Source organism: Crocodylus siamensis, chromosome 12 (genome assembly GCF_052110815.1).
Source record: "Crocodylus siamensis isolate JL-2025a chromosome 12, ASM5211081v1, whole genome shotgun sequence".
Taxonomy (NCBI): domain Eukaryota; kingdom Metazoa; phylum Chordata; order Crocodylia; family Crocodylidae; genus Crocodylus; species Crocodylus siamensis.
In genome coordinates, this window is record NC_143406.1 from 5,680,526 (window position 1) to 5,702,349 (window position 21,824).

At 42.1% G+C, this 21,824-nt stretch overlaps 1 protein-coding gene across 2 annotated transcripts in view; it reads right to left on the minus strand.

The window, feature by feature from the left end:
* Nucleotides 1-19,446, minus strand: part of PDPN (podoplanin) — a 29,718-nt gene extending 10,272 nt beyond the window's left edge. Inside the window, exons 1-3 of one of the 2 annotated variants that reach the window (XM_090024689.1) lie at nt 19,095-19,446; nt 1,962-2,047; nt 320-443 (exon numbers count right to left, since the gene is read on the minus strand). In XM_090024689.1, the coding sequence (XP_089880815.1) occupies nt 320-443; nt 1,962-2,047; nt 19,095-19,164 (280 nt within the window). In that variant the 5' untranslated portion in view covers nt 19,165-19,446. The remainder of the gene's footprint in view (nt 1-319; nt 444-1,961; nt 2,048-19,094) is intronic. The other variant, XM_090024690.1, reaches the window with a different exon arrangement.
* Between the last annotated feature and the right edge of the window lie 2,378 nt (nt 19,447-21,824).

Below are 21,824 nucleotides of genomic sequence, written 5' to 3' on the forward strand. Positions count from 1 at the left end.
ATCCAAGTACTGTCAGATGACTTCAGTTACTCTTGGTCTGAACTGGATTTGAACTGGGAAGTGCTGGTGACGTAACAACAAATCTATGAATTCCCCTTGTAGTGCATGGACTTGGTTACTAATTTAGGATGTTAAGTGACTCTTCAGGAATGCGTCACAAAAGCTGCAGGTTCCTTTTGATGTAATCCTGATTTTGAGAGGACGACAAATTCTGTAGGGGACTTTTTCAAAAGACTACTGAGTGAGTGTTGGGAGCATCCTAGTGAGAGAAACAACTTAGAGTCTATTGAAACAAAAAGTAGCAAATAAAGATTTCTACCGTCAGCATGTTCAAGAGTAACGTCAGGATCAGTAGAGTTTTCGCCGTCTTCAATTGCACCTTCTGTGGTCATTAGGTCTTCTAATTGGGGAATGTCTGTTATATTGTGCAGGCTTGTAGGCAACTGCAAGGCGGGAATGTTGGAGAGAAAAGAAAGAAAGGAGAGGCAAAGTAAGACCCAGTTTCCATTTTATTTATAATATACAAATGTTGATCTCCTCACCCTCATAAGTGCCAGTGGTCAGGTTCTTCAGCCTGCTTTATATTGCTTTTACAGTACAGAAGGAGTGAATGGCTATTTTGTATAAATAACCCAGAGAAGGGGAGTCTGGTGGGGGTATAGAAAGTGAGGTATTCCCTCCTAGGTACAAGGTTTGATGGGGATGGAGTAGGATCAAACTGGACGTCAGGGTTAGGCACAGACATTACACAAAAAATCAGTATAAATGATTGGAAATCGATTTAAATCTATAACACAAGAGAAGTTCAGTGCACATAAATCACTGCTGTCTTGGTTTGTGGTTTATGACCGAAAATGACCAAAACCAGTTTAAGATGTTGATGGACATAGACCTGGATGGACATAGTATCAGGCTTAACTTGATTTAGGTTAAATTGGTTTATTGAATGTCTACACCAGATCCCCTGCAGATTCAAGCTGTTTGCTTCAGCTGAGCAGGGAGGCGTGCTCTAGCGCCCCCCAGCTTCTGGCCTTGGCCACTGCAGGCATGTGGCTGCATTTCCAGAATCACAAGTGAATGTCTGTTCACTTACTTCAATCTATGCAGCTTAGATTAATTTGTGAAGATTGAATCAATTCAGCCTCAGACTTTTTTACTGTCTGTACTTAGCCCAGGAGCTCCCAGAGGCATATGACCAGAGAGCCACAACCAGGTATTTTTACCTCTAATTCAAGAGCAGCTGAGAATCAAGACCAATATTTTACAAAACAGGTGTGTGAGAGAGAGTGGGAGGAACAGGTTAGTAATAAAAGGAGAGAACCCTCTAGCGAACTCTCTGGATTTCCACTGTGAATGCATGTGGGTTCGTCATAAGCTACATCTGCATCGGGAGGCCTGGGTTTTAGGATGCTCCCAGGCAAGTTTCCATTTAAGAGCACAATATGCTGCTTCATCAATTTGTAAAGTAAACATTAAATTGCATTTTTGCTTAGTGTCACTGTGTGAACTTTTGTCATAAAGAAAAAGCAATTTTATAACTGCTTTCCACAGCAGTCCCTAGCAGCAAAATTTCAAACCATCAGCACAGAGACAGGGAAAGCTGAATTTACCAATCTTCTAGAAGTTTGCAGATCAGTTTGTCTGGTGTGTTACATCAGTTTGACATTTGCTCATCTTCACTAAAGCCAGTGGAAACACACCAAGACAGAACTACTGCACAGCGGTGCACAGGCAGGCTGAGAATATTTTGCACAATTCAGCAACTGTCACAAATATTTCCAGCTTTTTGCAAAGCAAAACCCCTGGCATTTGGTCAGCTTTTTTTTTTTTTTTTTTGCAACTCAAGTCATGACTTACTGCTATGTAATTTTAATGGTTAAAACCATATTGACAGGTCAAAAGACAACATAGGGAATGCAGTATCACACTGAACTGGAGAGCCTTGCTTTAGTGACACTCACCAGAGTTGGCACTTCATTGTACCATGTGTCGTTCCTGTCTTTGAAATCCGTTGTTGTACTTTCTTCATCCTCTAGAACTGAGCTTGCTAAATAAAATACAGAAAATGAGTTGCAGTGTCAGTTGATCACCCTTGGCTAAACTGAACAGCCCATACATTAATACATCCAGCATGAGAGGATTTACTTCTGTTTCCATCTCTGTCTTGCTAAATACGTATATACGCATACATTTGCAACATACGGTGAATAAAGCCTACTTAATTCCTGATAAACTCCTTTTCTCATCTCAACTAAATCTCTGATTATAGACTTACCTTTGAAAGAGCCGGTTTCAACTTTTTGAGGCGCAAGGCACCCTACAGAAAATGCCAACTGTTAGTTTTCATAACAGAAAAGTAAAAGAGCGGTTCTTCTCTTGCAAAGAACTCAAAGGCCACAACAGCTCCCAATATATTTAACATGCTGGATTCCTACTTGAAATCTCCAGTTTATCCTTTGAATCTTGTTTGCACACCTAACCGTGCTAACACTGCATGGCACCCTTGAAAGGATCTCAAGGGACCCCAGGATACCATGGCACCTGGTTGAGAATCACTGACCTGGAACCTTCATGATTGCTAGCAGGTATAAGGGGACATTTTGGGGGAAATCCAAGTAGAAAACGGACAAATCAATTTTTCAATATTTAAAAACTTGTTTGTTTAAACAGCAGTCCAAAACGAAAGGGTTTTTATTCTAGTCTCACATGTGTTACCCGACTCCTTGGCACAGTTCTGTTGCACAGGTCCTATCACTTTCTCCCATAGACATGGCCAAGTCTGGCTGACTTTCCAGTCAAGAGGAAAACAGAGAGAGAGAGAAAAAGACAGGACAGGAAAAGGGCAACTATATGAAAATAGCTGGTAATTCTTAAGAAGGTCAGAAGAACACAGGTGCCATCTGTTCAGATATCAAAATTACTCATGAAACTGTGATCATCCATCGATGCTGATATTATTTGCAGTTTCCTGGGAGCTTTTAATTCACCGTAACTAAGAAGGCTGCCTGTTAAGCTGTTTCTTGGGATATGATGATGTTGCCCCTTCCAAATGCCACTGTGAAACTTAACTCTATTAGTCCAAGAGCTAATAATAAGTATATGCCTGAGTTCAAAACCCAAGACAGACACACTTCTAAACAAACGTTTGGAGAACTCAGATCTAGATTCATACTTTATACCTGGTCTCAGTCTCTGCAGCAAGCTGAACCACTCTCCATCTCCAAACACCTTTTGAACCTTTTGCTACCTGTCATCCTTCACATACTCTTTAGATTAGCTTCACATTTTATTTGTGCAGAAAGCTGATCAAAAAATGGCCCGATTCTGTAAGGTATCTTTGAAGTATAGGTAGCACTTCCTGAAGGTCTCAGCTCAAAATTTTGAGTATCAGGATTTCAGGCTTTTCTGATGCAAAACGTTCAAGTTCAAAGAGGAATGAAGAAAGGCCACGTTTTGAGCCACCAACTCAAACACTGACTGTGTAACTTTAGCTTTTTCCACCTGGCACTAATATATACCTAGTACCTTCTTCTGAGTAGATGAAAAACAATGAAGTTTCACCTGTACAAAGATCAAACTTGGGAATGGGCTCTGTGGGTACTAATTTCTCCTGAAGATCAGGCCAGCAAGTGAGGTATCTAAAGCTCTCATCCAGGAAAACATTTTAAAAGGAATGAATATTTAAACATATGAGCAGCTTGGGACTCATATGAGCAGTCCAGTTGAAATACTTCCATTTCAGTATGAATTTAGGTACTGAATTCTAAACATCAGGTGTTAGAAAAGGCAGGCTCAGGGTCTTCTTGTGGATAGTTTTAATCCAAAGACATGCTTTAGGAACATTGTGTATCGTCTGCATTAATCATACCTGTCCTTTGTTGAGGGATACATCACGTGCAGTGAAATGGGTCCCCCTGCCATTCAGAGTAGTTGGAAGTCCCAATTTGTATTGCAGGACTTTTTTTGCTTCCTTTGCACTGGCTGAAGAGGGCAAGAGAGCAGTTGTTGAAAGGAAAGGTAAAGAGACTGGATTTCTCCCCAAATGAACTCCAGCAATGGGTTCAAAAATGTAAAAACCACCTGTTTACTAACCATTTTATTCTGAGCAGTGGGTGTCTCTGATCCTTTCTTTCCCTCCTGCACTAGCTTCTGTTCCAGTGTTTCTCTACTTATATGTGATGAACAGAATTGCTTCCATTCAACACGCACCATATCCCAGTGCAATTTCCAAAGTGTCAAATGATATATTGGCAGCACAGTTCAGTTAATTGTTTGTAAGCAAGGAGGACAGCTATCCACAGTGTGAGAATAGAAAGCAGGGCATACTGTATTGTTTTAATATGTTTATATAGGGGAAATAAAACATTAAGTGAGCAGTCTGTAGTGTTTAAATATTTTTTTTTTAATTGCACCAGTGACAACTGGGTGATCTAAGTTGCATCCTCATCTCTTGGGCATCCAAGATTAGAAATTTACTGCTTTAATCTCTCTATTGAATAAATTAGTTTATCCATTAACTTCTTTGTTTTCTTTATTAGGTTGTGCATGAATTAGAGTTGAGCAAAGGATGGATGATTTGGGCCCAGTATTTGAACCAAAAAATTAGAGGAGGAAAATCAGGTCAGGCTGAATCAAAACACAGGTTAGTACCTTCAGACATTTCTGTCTGAAGTTATTTTTAAAAAAAATATATCCTGTTCTAGTGCAACTCTAAAGCATGAGACTGAGATCCCAGATGCCTCTGTCAAAATCTTGAAACCAGAGAATCTAATGTTAGATTTCTAAATCCACACTTAGGGACTTAAATAGAAACTTCTATTTAGGCATCTAAATATAGACTTTAGTTACTTAAATGTAGGCATGAAGCATCTACTTAGGTGCCTCAAAATGGATTGGAGAGTCAAACTTTAGGCACCAAGTTGGTATAAATAAGTGCCCTGGACAAGTACAACATGGAGAGCAGTGAAGCAAATTTCCCTTTGAGAGAGTTAAAACAGCCTTGATCTCTGAGAAAGTGTTGAACATCCACCCTCTGGACATCAGGCCCTTAAATGACTTCTCATTTTGCTTACCTAAAATTTCAGTCAATGGGAATCTTCACTTTTTTCTAACATTTTAGCCTGCAAGATGGACTTCAGTGTTCATCCTCCTTGCCTGCTGGGCCTCTCAGTTCTGGTGGTTAGTAAGGGCATTAACTGCAGTGTACTTTCCCAAGTGCGGGAGCTGTCCCCTGGGAACTGGACTATGGTCAATAGGGAATGTAACATAGAAGTGTCAGCATTCACTCAGTACCAAAGTAGGGTGGGCTTTGAACTTGCAGCTTGAAGATGAAAGCCTGTATTATATCCATCCCTAGACTTATCCTTTCCCTTCCTTTGTATCCTATGGAGAAGAATTATTTCATCTCCTCTGGCCTACTTGCTGTGAGCCAAGGCAGGACTGCTTGACTCTATTGGCGAGCACTGCCATAAATTGCAGGGGTAGCATGTATTGTATTTATTATATTGTCGTAACACCTTTGCCAATCATGCAGATCAGGGTCCTGTTACATCTGATGCTAAACACAGAGGAGGCCTCTCTTTCAGGGCGCTTGTAATCTTAATATTATCTGTGAGTGGGGAAATACCATTAAAATCTCTTTTCTATCTAAATGATTCTTTTTAAATCAAGGGCTTGATCATTTTGGCCAATCTACTTTTGGGAAGAGCTCTAAAAGAGTAAATAATGGTAAATATGAAATGCTACCCTGGAGAAGCTATAACTCACATATATGTGTGCATGTGTGTTTAACACATTCTTTCTCTTCAGACCTAAAATGGCCAACCTCCTCCATCCCCCTGAAAGTTTAGAAAAAGAAATATTTAAAATGAAGGAGAAAGGCAAAGTTCTAGCGTGGAGTTGAAAATGCCCCGAGATGTCCATAGAACAACCCCATCTTGGGATTTATAAAAATAATGCCATTACATTGCCATTACCATGTTTGGACGACAATGTTTTAGTTAAGCGTGTCCATCTGCATGAGCTCAGCAATATGCACCGGAAGGATCAGGTAAGGTTATAATCCCAGGCCCAGTTGAAAAAATATCCCTTATGCAGAAGTCAGTGAATGAGCGCAGATGGAGAAAACCAATTACCACAGGGAAACCCCAAGCGGAAAGTAAAAGAAGTTTATTACATACATAACAAGCAACCCATTCATGGCGCTAATTACACTGTTGGCATTGCAATAGCTCTAAGCTCTGAAGAATGACCTGTTCTTCAGGCACCCAAAGGAAACAATGTAAGAAAACAAAGATGTAGATCCCTAGGGAACCTCACACGGAGAGATGTGCCACAGAGGGACTCTGACATAATTGGATTGTGTGCACTGAAGATTGGCAAAGTTTGCCACTGATAACCAGCAAGGAGTTCATATCTGCCCATGTATTTGCCTAATTTATCTAGTGCAGAGAGAGGCTTAAAGAGTTAGATGTGTTTAGATGATCAAAAAGAAGGCTGAGGGGTGCCTTGACATACCTGCAGGAATAGGAAATACAACATAGTAATGAGCTCTCCAGTTGGGCAGATTTAAACAATGAGGGTGGTAAACTGCTGCAACTAAGTGGTGGGTTGGCCATCTATTCAATCTTCAGGTCAAGACTGGATACTTGCCTGGAAGACTCACTTTAGTAAAAACAAAACAAAACCCAACCAGTTTTTTGGATTAACTGGGCCTGTGTTATATGAGCGTCTAATAGTCCCTTCTGGCCCTAAAAACCTATGATGCTTATAAATTGTTGGGTTTCAGTTACAAGTATTTACAATCTCACTCTAGTTGTCTAAACTCCCCAACACAGGGGTTTAACCATACTCCATAAATGTCACCCTATTTCCAGAACATGGTGACCAACCTAGTGAAACACATTTCCCTCATGTGCATCAAGAACATATTATTTGAGTCAGCACAATGGAAACTTTGTTATGGACTTCAAAGGAGCTAGGATGTCACCCCAAGAACTAGAATACAATTTTCCCTGTACAATGGGACAGGCCAACTTTTATGAACAGCTCTACTGTTACAAAAGCAGTATGAAGGTTTTTTTGTTTTTTGCTGTGGTTTTTTTTATTGTTTTGTATGGAGAGAAATTCACTGGGAACAGGGCCTGTAGCCCACTTTGAAATAGGGCTCAAATCAGGCTTAAGTTGTATATGTGCATTGGACCTTTAATGGTCCGATGTTCAGAGGTAAATGTCACCTAACATGATGGCAGACAAGTTTTTTGGGTAAATTCGATATCTTTTCTTAGACCAACTGAAATAGTTGGAAAAATTCTTCAAGCTTTTGGGTGCAAACACCCTTCATCAGGCTGAGGAAGGAAGAAGAATTTTTCCAACTATATTAGTTGGTCTAATAAAAGTTATTGGATATTTACCCAAGGAACCTTGTCTGCCTTTGTCCTTGGGCCAACACGGCTCCAACCTATATACCTAACATGATGGTAAATTTTAGGGGGAACTGCAGGAGAAAGCATCAGCTTTCTATTACTGTATCTGAGCAGTTTGTAAAATCTGAATACCCCCCTACTGTCTGGTGTCTTCCTCTCTCCTGCTACCTTTTCTCTTGCCATTGTTTTTGCAGATGTAGGCTGGTGCAGATGTCAATTAATCACTGCATTTTGCATTGCCAAATTCTAACTGGGAGCATTCCAGTTGAAAGTCCCCAACTGTGATAGGATTGCAACTTCTCACGCTAGGGCAAGACACAATATCTTTGAAAGCTCCATGCTGCTACAGAAGTTTTTCAATGCATATGCATACAATAGCCCACTCTTAAAATAATGAGCTCACTATATCAGCTGAATGGAAAAGCCTCTTAGGGTGAGTTTCAAAGTACTCCTGTTGTGAAGGTCAATAGACTGAGCAAGAGTTGGATGATGCTTGAAGATTAGCATGTCTCTTAGGTACCTCCAAGCATAACAAAGAGCTTTTGAAGATGGAAGAGATCAAACCGACTTTTGACTTGTCTTGTAGCCTGAGTGACTTAAACTCCCATGTGCATTGCCAGCAAAGGCCCAGCTGCCATCTAACTTAGTGAGAAGATTTTGAGCTACCCACTACATGGGTATGTTTTATTCCCTGTCAATAATGAAGATGTTTTTCCCAACTACTCAGTTGGTCTAATAAAAGATATCACATCTGCCCAAAGAACCTTGCCTGCCAACATTGAAAGAATTCACCTTAAGAAAAATTAGAAGACTCATCCATGGTTTCCCTGAAACCCCTCACCTCTGCCCAAGCATAGAATAAAAGAAATGAAAAGAGCCATATGATTGATTAGCAATTTTAAATTGAGTAGCACTATTTAAAGGACAGAAAGCTGTTTTCATACATCTTATGAGGTTATTGCTGTCAATCAGAAAGCATTGCATCTTTTAGAATTCAAGTTACTTTATTTTCATTCATTAATTGAAATTGGCAGTCAAAACCCAGTGGTGAACTCTCAAAATTTAAATGCATATGAGCCTTTGTCGGGATTACATTAGTGTCATTTGAGGGCCCTGAGCATGTCTCAAGGGACAATACTAATCAACCCACATTAACAGGGTATTTTTTTCAAAATCTGTAAGCCAGATACAAACCTAGTAGAAATGGGAACAAAGCTCTTGATGTCAATCCACATCGCAATCACTGATAGGGAGTCTGTCTATAGATCTATAGCTGTATTGCCAAAGAGGACTGAGGTGCATGTGTCTACATGACTGATTCTTCTTTTCAGATAAGATATCCACTGTCAGCTTTCCTAGGAGTATTTGTTTATTTATAACAAAAATGATATTTATCCACTAGGAGAAGTCATGGGTTAGGGAGCTACAGAAAGCTAAAGGGGTATTTTGCTGGTTTAACCACATGTGCATTCTGTTTGTCATCAAGTATTGTCAGAGAGTCAGACATAGGTTACAAGCTGATCAGAGTTGTAAATGTGTTAAGGACATTTCATTTCTCTGTGTTTTGTCTTTCACATTACAGCAGAGGATTGAGGCAACTTGCCATACTGGCTTAGCCCTATGGCTGCATACCTTTTTCTAATGCCTCCGGTTTCTGAATAGGGTGGCCATCACAGAGGACAGCCAGAAAGGAAAGGGCTGCAGTATGTGCTCTTTCTTCCTTCATTCCTGGTGACTCTTTCAAAAGTGTGATCTTTGAAAGATGATTTGAAAGAGCCACCTGGATAGCACCTGAAGCACTGCTGCAGTACAGAAAGAAAACCCCCACAAATCGCACAACACTGGGACATACCATCCCTCTCTGGAACCTATATGGAAAATCCTCAAACAATTGTAACCCCGTACTAGAAGGCAGCCCAATTCTTAAAGACATTGTCCCCAAACCACCCATTTTAGCCTTTTAAACAAGCACTGAACCTTGCCAACCTCATCACCAGAATGGACACTGAATGGATCCATGAGAAGAAACATAAAACCTGCCAACACATCTCGACCACTCCCACAATAACTACACCCCACAACAGAACCATCCCCATTTCTGGATTATACACCTGCACCTCCAGAAGTGTAATACATCTTATCCAGTGCACTAGATGCCCCAGTGGAAAATATGTAGGAGAGACCAAACAACAACTGCATACCAGAATGGATGCACACCAAAACTCTGCCAAAGACAGAAATACCCATTTACCTGTGGGGGCAAATTTCTCACAAGAAAACAACTGTCTCCCCAGTCTCTCAGTTCTAATCCTCAAAGGGAATTTACAAAACACCTTTCATGGATAAGCCTATGAACTTCACTTTGTCGACTTCCTGGATGGAAAAAATCATGGACTAAATATAGACATTGGATTAATGGCACATTATAACTTGCTTAATATCTGATACCCCAGATAACCTCTCTACTATTTACCAGCTGCATTGTATCACCAGATCACCATTTCCCTTCCCCCTCAACCTGTTTCTCCCCCACTGTCTTCAGCACATTTGCAGACAGTCTGCATACCGGCTTCTGGCTTTGATCCCATCAAGGAAGAGCACCTCTGCCTGAAGAAGGGTGTTTGTATCCAAAAGCTTGCAAAAGAGAAATTTTCCAACTATTTTAGTTGGTCTAATAAAAGATATTGGATTTACCCAAAGAACCTTGTCATTCACTGACATGTGCTCATCATGCCATGCCTCTCAAGGGACACTATGTTGCATCTCGCATTGCATAGATTATTTTCTTTGAGAAAGCCAAGGGAAGTCCTTTGAGTTCCCAGACCTAAATATGGTACCCAGTGTTTGGAGAAGCCCTACTCCAACTTCTTCCTACCCTTAGCATAATTACCGCCTATTGAATAGAATAGAAGCTAGTACGTGACTTGGTTAAGAATCAATGAGGGGAAGGAAGGGCGCTTTGAACAACTTCAACATCTTTGGACAGCTTTGGACAAACAATATTTTTAATGGAAAACTGTGCAAACTTTGCCAGTTTTTTTCCGTTTGTATTTTGGGTCTGGTGGTACAAGATAACCACAGAGTTTAGGTCTGGATGCAAGCTGGACAAATCGTCACCTCACACATGCTGAGGCTTCACCCCACATGCAGCATTTTTTTCCCCAGTACTTTTAGGATTTGCAGAATCCAGGGAGGTGTCACAACTAGTAGGTTGTCTTGCTGCTGAGTCATTGGTTGCTTATTCTAAACCAATCTGACTTTTGCTCCTGGAAGGAAAGACCTTTTCTGTTGAATGCAAAAAAAAATATTTGCTTAATTTAAAACTTTGCAGTTGGCATCCAAATAAAACAGCAGAGAAACCTGTCCATGATTGTAAGATATGCTGCAGTATATTCACCACTTCACGTTCCAGAATGTGGGGAGGGCACTTTTAACCAAGAACATGGGGCCAATTTGTGCTTTTGGTTTTACCCATTAAACTAAAGGCAGACTCTTTGGCTTAGCAGTCCTATTCAGTGCTTGGAATATTTACTGTAAAGGAAGCAGACTGACTGTTATGGCACTACTTGTATTAAAATGTGGGTTTTTTCTGACTATGTTACGTTTTATTAACATGCACGTGCTCACTTTTAGCCTAGCATGTTATTGTGTGTGTGAACAAATGCCCAAATTAAATAGGGGTAAGTGGGAGCAGGGGCTCACCACGGAAAACCTGATGTCGACGGTCTGTGTGCCTGTGGCTAGTGATAACTTAAGTGCAGCTCCTTACCCCTTAATGAAAAAGCCAAACCGGAACAACTTAGTCCCATCGCTTACTATAGAGTACTTGTGGGCACACAAATGGTTACCGCATCCTCCGCTGTTCCACGGTCGGTTGTCCTGTTCATTAACTTGTTTTAACTGATAGCTTGTCTAAACTCTGAGGTATGGAAATCAATCATGCTATTAAAAGAAAAGGAAATACCTCTCTAGTTAGAGCTGCTGAAAACCTTCTGTGCTAGAAACTCTAGAGTGGATTTTGTTCTACACTTCACTTAGTGCCATGATTAAAGTCAAGCCAGACCTCTGGTGAAAGTACAAAAATATTGACATCCTAGAGCCATATTCTCTGCTATTTCTGTCCTCTTTGACATTGCTAGGCCAACAGATAACTTGGTGCTAAGGATTTGTCCTCAGCTGAGCTCTTCTCATTTAAAAGGATCTTTACTGAGAGGCGAAGTCTGGCACACAGGGCAGTTTGAGAGAAGCCATTACCAATGCAGTCATTGAGGCTAAGGAAAATCTATGTGCGCCTAATTGAGACTGTGGTGGAACCTTTACATAGACCAGCGAGAGAGCTCAGCAAATATCCAAGCCGCTCTCATAAGCTAACAGTGCACTTTGTTTCAATCGGAGCCAAAGCAATAGTTCCCTTTCATTTCATGTTATAACTTAATATCATGTGGTAACTTTACTTTGCAGACACTGCACTTTGGGAATGCTACCACAGATTTAGATCATGGCAAAAACATGGGACCTTCACCAATTCTCCTTCAAAACCATGAGTTTCAGAAAAATAACACTTAAGGCTCATTTGGAGTCTGAGCCTCATGGGAGAGGGAGGAAGGGATGTCGATCTTTGAAGCTGTCCTTTACAAGAAGGACTAGAACATTTGCCTTTTTAAAGAAGTGACTTTTTTTTCCTGGCACACATGACTCCTGCAGCTGAGGCTTTCAGAAAAGTACCAAATATTGGGATACTTACAATGAAACCCAGAGAGTTAGCAACATCAATCCATTCGGGATTTGTGAATTGTTTTCATACTGCCGTTGTTTCCTCCTCATTATGATAGTTCCTAGTAGCAGTCCAGACTCAGGAACAGTGCCAGGACCTGTCAAAGTGCACTGGTGTGTGTGTGTGTGTGTGATATGATTTTCTTAAAGCTGCCCCCATGTCATTTTTCTTCAGGAAGATGCACACTGTACATTAAACTCTGAAGTGCCTGCTGTTGTTCCTGGGTACAGGCACTGACTTTATGAACTTTTGTATTCAGCACTGAAGGGAGGTGAACGAGAGAACAGGAAAGCATCATCATCAACCCCTTGAAAACACAAGTCCTTGATGTACATACTAGATCCAGGTGTACTCTGCTTTGTGTTGCAAATAGCTTTGTGTTGCAGAGAGCCCTGGAGATCAGCTGCGCTCCATGTGGCTTGCTTTGCTTGATGACAACATTTTGCTGAACTGTCAGAAATGTTTCTTTTGGCTGATGCATCGGGTCACCCCACCCGGGTGCAGATGGTTTCTATTGCTGTGGCTGGGCTAGCCAGAGGAACAAGGCCACCCCCGCTCTACCTCCACATCTCATCCTACAGTGCTGGATACTAGTAGAGAAACAGCTGTTTCTAAATGAACCCTACATCTGCTGTTCTGGTATGGCATTTCATTTTTGCCCACATCCAGAAGGGTCTCAAAAAAATAAATAGTATTTTTAGATGGTGCAGATGCAAAGGAAAATTCCCAGGGTTCTGGAGAGTCTTTGGCCAATCATCTGGAAAGAAAAGTCTATGGCTGATTTTTTGTTTTACTTTCATGAGACCTCTCCCCCTCCTTCCTGTCACCATCTCACCCTCACTCTACACCTGGGTATCCCACACTGGGTGCACATATACATCGCCCTCCAGCAATATTGTTACTGCACCATGCTTCACTGTACACGTGGCATAACTACCCGTACTGCACTGTACACATGGTGCATGGTTATTGTTAGCTGCCATTTCTCTGTAGTGGTGCGCTAAAATGGGCAGGGTGTGCAGGTACAGCGATATAGCTGCTGGTGACACGTAGACGCAAGTGATCACTACATCACAGCAGCGCGTCACTATGGCAATGAAGGGTGACTTGCAGACATGCCCACTGAATACCAAACTGGGCAACAAATTGCCATGAGAGCTTTGCTACAATGGGAGATTGGTGTGAAAGGATTGGGGTATGTGCATGCATGAAAAAGTCAGCAGAGATCTTGAGATGTTACCTGTCTGCAGCATGAACCTAGGAAGCAATAGATGCTAGGATCAGGCATGTCCAGGGTGTGTCCTGCAGTCCCTGACCACAGCCAGACAAAAAGCAAACACATGAACAAGAAATTGCACAACTGAAACAAAAAACATGTTGCATTTTGGGGGAAATAGTAGTCATTTCTGTGGTGTGTGTGGCTTCTTTAAACAACGACACAAGAAGGAAACATGCTGAATGCTGGTAGAGGAGCCCAGCTACATAACTGCTTTGCATTAAGCTTTTTTTCTTACTTGGGTTTTGATGATCTGTGACTGTATTTTTTTTGGGTGGGGGAGAAGGGGGGTTCTCTCTTGATATAGAGTTATGGTGCCAGCTGCTAAATTGTCCAAGTCAGATCATCAGCAGGTGTGAATCTGTGAGACAGGTATTGACCATGGATTTATAGTCCCAGTTTTCCCTGGTCAGCCCCAGTTAATGAAAGGACTACTGTAATCTTTTAAACAGGAAGGATTTCTTCAGGTACATGGCTATAGACTTAGTTCTAACTCTCAAGGACTGAAAAGTGATTGGACAACAAGACGAATGACATCTGTTCTGCAGTCTCTTGGGGCTAACCAGCGTGGCAGTAATGCTGTAAAGGTATTGCTAGCTGCCAAATAAGTCAGATCAACTGTGTGTGTGCACACATGCATGTGTGTGTGGTTCTTTATCTAGTTTTAGATGCTCAAAAGAGTCTAGTGTCTAAGGTGGATGCAGGATGCACCTTAAGCATGATGCCTCTAGTCAAGAGTGGTGTATGCAGCAAGCACTTTACCATTGCTTGCAATGCAGCCATTTTTGGGATGGGAGGTGGCAAATTTTAAACTATTGTACAGCAATGGGGGCTCAGGACAGAATGGGGGAGCAAATCCTATACATTCCCTTGCATTATATTGGGGGGGAGCACATAGCAGAACAGGTGCAGTTTCCCAAAGGATTAGGGCTTGGGGAGGCAGAACATGATTTATGCACAGCACAACTATGCAACAGCATAGCAGCAGCAGGGAGTCTCTAATGGTTTCTGTGGAGCAGGTCCAAAGTGATACCGTCCTCTGCAGGATGGTTTCTTCTGTCACTACCAACGCAGCTGCCCAGCACTGGTGCATCCACCTGTGGTAGGTTTATGTCCAAAGCAAAGCCCTCTGTCCAGCTAAAACCAGGGCAAGATTTTTCTGTAGACTGCAGCTGATGTTCCCAGTTGAAAGTGAAACCAGGATGCTGGAGTGACATCCCTCCCAGTTCTGAATAATGTTTTAAAGACATATCTGAGTTTGCCTGCTTTATTAACTCAAAATCTCACTGACCCAAAGCGAGCCTTCCTTTTTTGCTTTGAGAACGCATGTTGGCATCTGATCTGTGTGTCCATTTGCTTGTTACAACAAGGATTATGGGATTTATTTTTTTTTCAAAAGGGTTTGGTGTCTGCTTAATTCTCTTGCCATTTGATACTGATGGCAAAACTCCTCAGTTCAGCGGTGGTCGTGTTAGACCAACACTGAGTGCTCCTGAAAAAGCCCGCCCCTAGAATCTGTTTTGGTTTCTGATTCTGAGAAATGTGATGCTTATCTAAGTGAAACACATAGCATGCCAGCACTCGGTCCTCTAATTAAGGCTAATACAGGTCCAAAGTGATACATATGCCTTCTGCAGTTTCTATTTCCCAGATGCCTTTCATCTACCCTTGACCAAATCTCTCTGGGAGGCAGGCAGTTTCAGATCTAGCATCCCTAAAACATAGATCCCGGAGTCAAGCCTCTAAGGTTTAGTTCTCAAGTACAAATAGAACAAAAATGTGCCCTTTCTTTTCCTATATTTCATGCGTGTGACCACTAGGTTTGGCCAGAGTAGGTTGGCCACATCCCTGTTGAATGCCCTGATTAAGTGCAGCAACTTGAGCTTGTGTCTCTCACTGATTTGAGCATCCAAGCCTCTGTGCTCTGGTTATCCTGAGGCTTCATTCTCTTTGATCAGAAACTCTAACATGGGACTGAAGCCACATCTACACAATGAACTTGCTGTGCCAGAAAGCAGTGCTCTCAACACACCCTGCATTACCCTGCACAGGCAGTTTCCTGACCCACAAGATATGCAGCTGCATCTGCATGGTCTCATGGTCAGATTAATTAGCATAGGATGAGCTAATTGCTCCTGACAATCTTAGTACAGGCAGTACTAATTAGCCTGGCTGCAGCCCTGTACAAATTATAGCTGCAGTTCTTTCAATTTAGGAGGCAGCTCACGTGAACCCATGCTGCTTGTCTGGGGCTTGCTGGGATGTGTGTACAATGTAGACACATGGAAGAACTCTGAATTATTATTTATGTCAAAACTGACACATTGCTGCAAAGTCTCTTGCTTCACCAAATCAACTTTTCCTGGAAATAAAACATTTAATCAACATTCCAGCTCATCTCGGCTTACTGCAGAAACATTTATGTCTGGAGCTCAGTGCCTGTTTTTATACAGGCTTCTCCCTCACTTGTTGCTCGAAATGGGTTTCTTAGATTTCAAGCTCTGCCTGAGACAGGAGCTGCCTTCATATTGGTTTGTACAGTGCCAAAATAACATGGATTCATGGAGCATATGACTGCAAAGGGCCTCCTAAGCCACCAAATCCAATTTAGTGCATTAGTGGGCAACCAATTACTCCACTAGATCATCACTTCAGACCCTCCCCCATACATAATAACTGAAACACCTATGACATAGGTGAATGTACAGGAGATGACAGCAATGCTGATGCCATACCACTGCAGTGATAAAGAAGTTTTTGGTTAATATACACTCAGAAAGTCTTTGAAAAGGACAATACTCTATGCTACAGAGGAAATGAACCTTCCCCCCTACATACACGCATACAAAGTCCATGCCAACCTAATATAAAATAAAAAATCTTTTCTGACCCCAAAATTGGCAACTGGCATGTGTCTGTGCAGAACAGCAGGACCATCTAGCCAAGAGCGGAGACGGTGGCTAGTAGGGTGATCTCTGATCATCTGCAATAGTATGTGCATGTGGGCACAAGCTTGAAGCTGTGGGATTTGTTGCCTGTGGGAAGCATTCCTTTGAAACTGTGTGCTTCTCATTATTTGGTTAATTCTGCAGACTGCTAAGCTGAGGCAGTAGCGTGCACTGGCATCAGAGTGTCTGGGCCGGAGTGTGCCATTTTGGTTCAGAAGCTCTGGGTTTTATAAGCTTGGGCGTGGCGAAGTGTGCAAAACGTTGTGCTTTGCAGGAAAGAGGATCTCAGAAGGACAAATGTGCATCTGCTAATGCTTTTGCAAAAAGTGCTTTAGGCTAGAAACTCATTAGGGGATAAGAAGAATTAACAGCTTGAGTGAAAAATGTGACAGAATACTTGGCTATTTGCATGGATGGTTAAACCAAGTTTGTTTGGGAAGATGAGGGCAGACAGAAACACGTGTTTCAAGCACTTCGTGAACTGAAAGATTTGTTTTCACTTGGATTGTACTGCCTTGTGGGTTTTTATTGGATTTTGAGCAGCATTTTATATCACTAGAAATGGGGAGGAAATTATTAGGTAAAATCTCAGTCTCAGTCTTCACTGGTCAAGGAAATGGTATTAGCACTGAGAGAGTTATCTATGGTACCGATCACTAATGGGCACTTGTTATATACTGGAGCCATGAAAATGCTGATTTGAGACTTGTTTACACACTATACAGAGGCTCTACAATAACTGATGGTGCATTTACTGAGAACTGTGTGTCTGCAAAACCTAGAAACAATAGATAAGAGAGACTATTAAGAATTCACTAATAAAATAGTCTTGTACGCCAGCTTCTACATCAGTCACCAGAGTTCAGCCCTATCTTAGCTGGCCATAAAAGCCTTATAAAAAAGACCTGTGTTTAAACCTCCTCTGGCTTACACTGTTTGAACTGCAGTGTTGAAAGATACTTGGTAACTCTTGCTATGGAGATGGGCACAATACCCACTCAGTTCCTAAAATGCTTGCTTTATTGTTTGGAGAAAGAAGGCGTACCAAAAAAAAAATAAATCCTTTTTGTCTTTTGCATTTCTGCATCTAGTTAACTGGGTTAGACATCTACATGCAGGAATTGCATGTTTGTCTCATGTTTCATAATTGGAAACTGCACTGGGTTAAAAATTGGATAGTGACTCTGCTGATTCACTGGTCCTATACACTTTGTGTAATCATTTACACTGGTGAAAGGCAGGTATGGAGTCAGTATAAAATGAGAAAAATAGGATTTGTGACTTGCTTTTCACTGTTACAAAAGACTCTGAAGGTGGTGCTGGCTGGATGATGGGGATAGAAATCATAAATGCTTATCCTAGTGGGCCCAAAATGGAAAAAGAAACATTTTTCAAAAGTGGCTGTTGACTTCAGGTTACTGTGAAATCTGACAGCCAAACTCGAGACCCTCCAGGTGTGATTTTTCCTAGGTGCTGCAAACACACAATTCCAGCTTAAGTCCAGTGGGCCGGATCCTCAGATGCTATAAATTGTCATGGTCCACTTCCTCCAGCAGAACTATGCTTACTTATGCCAGCCAAGCCTCTGATCCTGTACCTCAGGCTGGGATCCCTATTTCCTAATAATGCAAAATAATCTGCTTTTGAAAATTTGGGGCATGATTTACACTTTACTTTTTAAACACTGTTATTTGAAATGCCAAACTATATTGGCAACACCCTGCTCTATCACACTGATACTGCACCCTGGACTTGGATTCATTGCCTGTTGCACAGATTCTGAATCTAATAAGTAATATGTTACTTGGCAAGTGGTCACCCCCATTTCAGTGTGCCCACTTCTAGAGCCAGGCATTATTCAGTAGGAATGGACCAAATTGACCCCGTATATTTTATCAGGGTGAAAAAACATACCCACCAGCCCTCAATATGGAGAGTGTATCATGCTATACACTCATCATACATATAACGTTCAAAAAGAAAGAGTTTACAAAACTAACTCTTCGCGCTCCTGCCCACAGCAGACACAGAACATCTTATAACGTCTTGTTATGTTTCCTCAAAATCTGCCATTTCAAAGTGCTTGGGAGAAACTATCATAACACTTGTGCATCATGGAAATACAGTCAACCGTGAGTCTAGCAAAGTTAGCGTTAGAATGGAAGTCCCCAAATTGCGAGAGCGCGCTGAAATATCCATTTTGCAATCCGGAATAAAGGCAAACACTCCTTGGGAGAAACGGATCTTGGGGGATGGGAGGGAGAAGCTGGTGTCAGAGTGCTGCTGTCTCATAATTGCAGCTAAATTATTGCTCTCAGTGTCCATTGCACATATTGCACTGTGAAACTGGAGACCATGTAGTGCCTCCATCAAGCGCTCATACACCGCCATTCCTCTTGCAGTCCTGTGTTGACTGCCACAGGCACATCAAATGGTCATTGGGGTGGTCGCTGGGGTTTTTTTCCAAACACCCAGGAAACTCCACCAGCCTGCAAAGGTAGACAGGTCTCACTCCTGATACAATCCAGTTAGACACTCAATAGTGGTTTTAGGCATTCAAAAGAAAACTTTATAAACAACACAGTACAATCACATACCTAGCAATAAGGACAAAATGTATGTGAATTACAGCAAATCATTGGGAAATGATTTTAGTAGAAGATTCTTCTTACCTTCTTCAGCAAATGCCCTGAAGGGTACAGTCCCTAGCAGGAAGACGAGGAGCAGAGTTTTAAGAAACATCTTGGCTAATTCTGTTGAGAGAATAGCTTTCCAGTCCTGGGATCAGACTGTTCCAGTCGTGGATTATTTTAGAGATAAGAGGAGTTGAGATCACACAGAGAAACCACCTGTGGACAACCTTTTGGAGTTGCAGAAATTCCCTTGGACTGCAGTAGTCTGAGGGGCAGGTTTTCCCAGAGAGATAATGAATACAGCTAAAGAAAAATAACTGAGAGAGGAGTCAGCATTTTTTCTTTAACCAAGGGGTGGGAGGGTACCTAAGGTGGTCTCAAAAAGAAGAGGCCAAGCCCGCCCTCTTCGCTCTGTTTGGTCAGCACTAAAATTATGATCTCAGCCCAGGTTTAAAGTTACAGGATCTGCAGTGGATTTTTAGAAGATGCCAGAGACAGTTATATTTAGTGAAAGGAGAGGGAGGCATTTAGACAGAATGAGCTGTGCAGGGAGCTTGCTTCTTTCTAAAGTACCCTTCAAAAATATTTATGGATCCATGGTAGGGCATAATTTCCAACAGTGAGCTGCTGTGTTCTTCATTTCAGAGGAAGCCTGTGTGTGAATGTGTGTAGGAAATACGTACACGCAGGGCTTAATTCTGCTGGTCAGTATGGAGCGTGATTTTGGTGGAGTGTATATGCTGGTCTCTTAAGTTTACATGCCCTCAAGTGACATCCTAAGCATATGTCTAGCATTTGTGTGTGAATCCAAGCATTGGCAAGCACTTATGTGCTGAATTAGCTCTAGGGAGGATCTCTTTCTGTAACTAAGTGCCAATCTTTGCCAGCAGCACTGTTCTCATTTTTAATTGAGAGTTTTCTTGCATGTGAAGGCAGCAGTAGCGGATCATGTAAAATAAATTAGTGCTCTATGCCAATACCTTCAAGGTAGAGTGTGGAAAGATAGGGGATGTGGTTTGGATCTCAGAAATCTCACACTGGTTGGAGCACAGCTGAAATAAGATCAGGACGGAGAACGGGAGTGAGGTACGGATTATGCCGAGGTCTGGAAATAAGGACATTCCCCCTGACTCTGCCACCTGAGAACTGGGACAAGTATGTTGTTTTTACAGTGTTTACTGGTCTCCATCTGCTACTTGGGAACAATGAGTCTTCATTAACCACTATCTGGACGAGAGGGCTAGGATTCAGAGAGACCTTGACAAATTGGAGGATTGGCCAAAAAGAAATCTCATGAGATTTAGTAAGAACAAGTGCAAAGCCTCGTACTTAGAATAGAACAATCCCATGCACCGCGGCAGGCTGGGGACCGACTGGCTGGGCAGCAGCTCTGGAGAAAAGCACCTGGGGGTGACGGTGGACAGTAAGGTGGATATTGTGGAAGAAATCAAAGTTCACGTTGTGGTTGAATCAGAACTGACAGAGCCAGCTTTTCTTTATTTAGGGCTGTACTGTGATCACAGGGAGAATTCCCTACAGCAAGGGGAATCGCCCACCTGTCTGTTTCAAAGGATTTCTCGCACTCTCTAAGTTTACAAGCATATTTATACTTAAGGCAGAGAAAGAGGAAAAAAATACGACCTTGGACAGTAAATCACTGATCATTAACACACACACACAGACATACAGGCTGTTTACTTGAAGAAGAGTGAAACTTTGTGCTTATAGAAATAGTTATCAGTTTCTGGTTTCTCAGAAAGAAAAATAAACTTAACATTCGTACACAGGGTGATATAGCATAGGCAAAAACAAAGCATGTAGAATTCGTTATCTCAGAATATTTAACTGAAATAAGCAGTATCAGCACTCCTAGTCTCTGTCTGGTTTTTTTTCTAGTCAAATAGGTCAGAAGCCCAATTCAGTTACTCCTACAATATGAGTCAGCAGTGTGCCCTTGTTGCCAAGAAGGATAAGGGCATACTGGGCTGCATTGGTAAGAGTGTTGCCGGCAGATGGAGGGAAGTGATTATTCCACTTGGTTCATGGATTCATAGATGCCAGGGTCAGAAGGGACTTCAGTAGTCATCGAGTCTGACCCCCTGCCCTGGGCAGGAAAGGGTGCTGGGGTCAGATGACCCCAGCAAGGTGCTTCTCCAGTCTCTTCTTGAAGACCTCCAGGGTAGGGGAGAGCACCAGGTGAGGTGAGTTCAGCACTGTGGAGGCCACATCTGGAGTCCTATATTCAGTTCTGGGGAAAGGATGTGGACAAATTGGAGAGAGTCCAGTGGAGGTCAATGAGAATGGTTGGGGAGCTGGAGGACATGACTTTAGAGGAGAGGCTGAGGGAACTGGGCTGATTAAGTCTGGAGAAAAGAAGACTGAGTGGGGATTTAATAGCAGCCTTCAACTCCCTGCAGGGGGGTCCAGAGGAGATGGAGCTGGACAGTTCTCAGTGGTGGCAGATGACAGAACAAAGAGCAGTGGTCTCAAGTTGCAGCAAGGGCAGTTAGCTGAGATATTAGAAAAACTTTCTCACTAGGAGCGTAGTAAAGCACTGGAACAAGTTTTCCACAGAGAATGTAAAATCTCTATCTTTGGAGGTTTTTAAATCTGGCTAGACAAAGCCTTGGTTGGGATGATCGAGTTGGGGCTGGTCCCGCTTTGAGCAGGGGGTTGGACTAGATGTGACCTCCTGAGGTCCCTTCCAACCCTCATTTTTTATGATAATGATAAGATGTACTTGCTAAATGTGCATATGTGCACATGCAG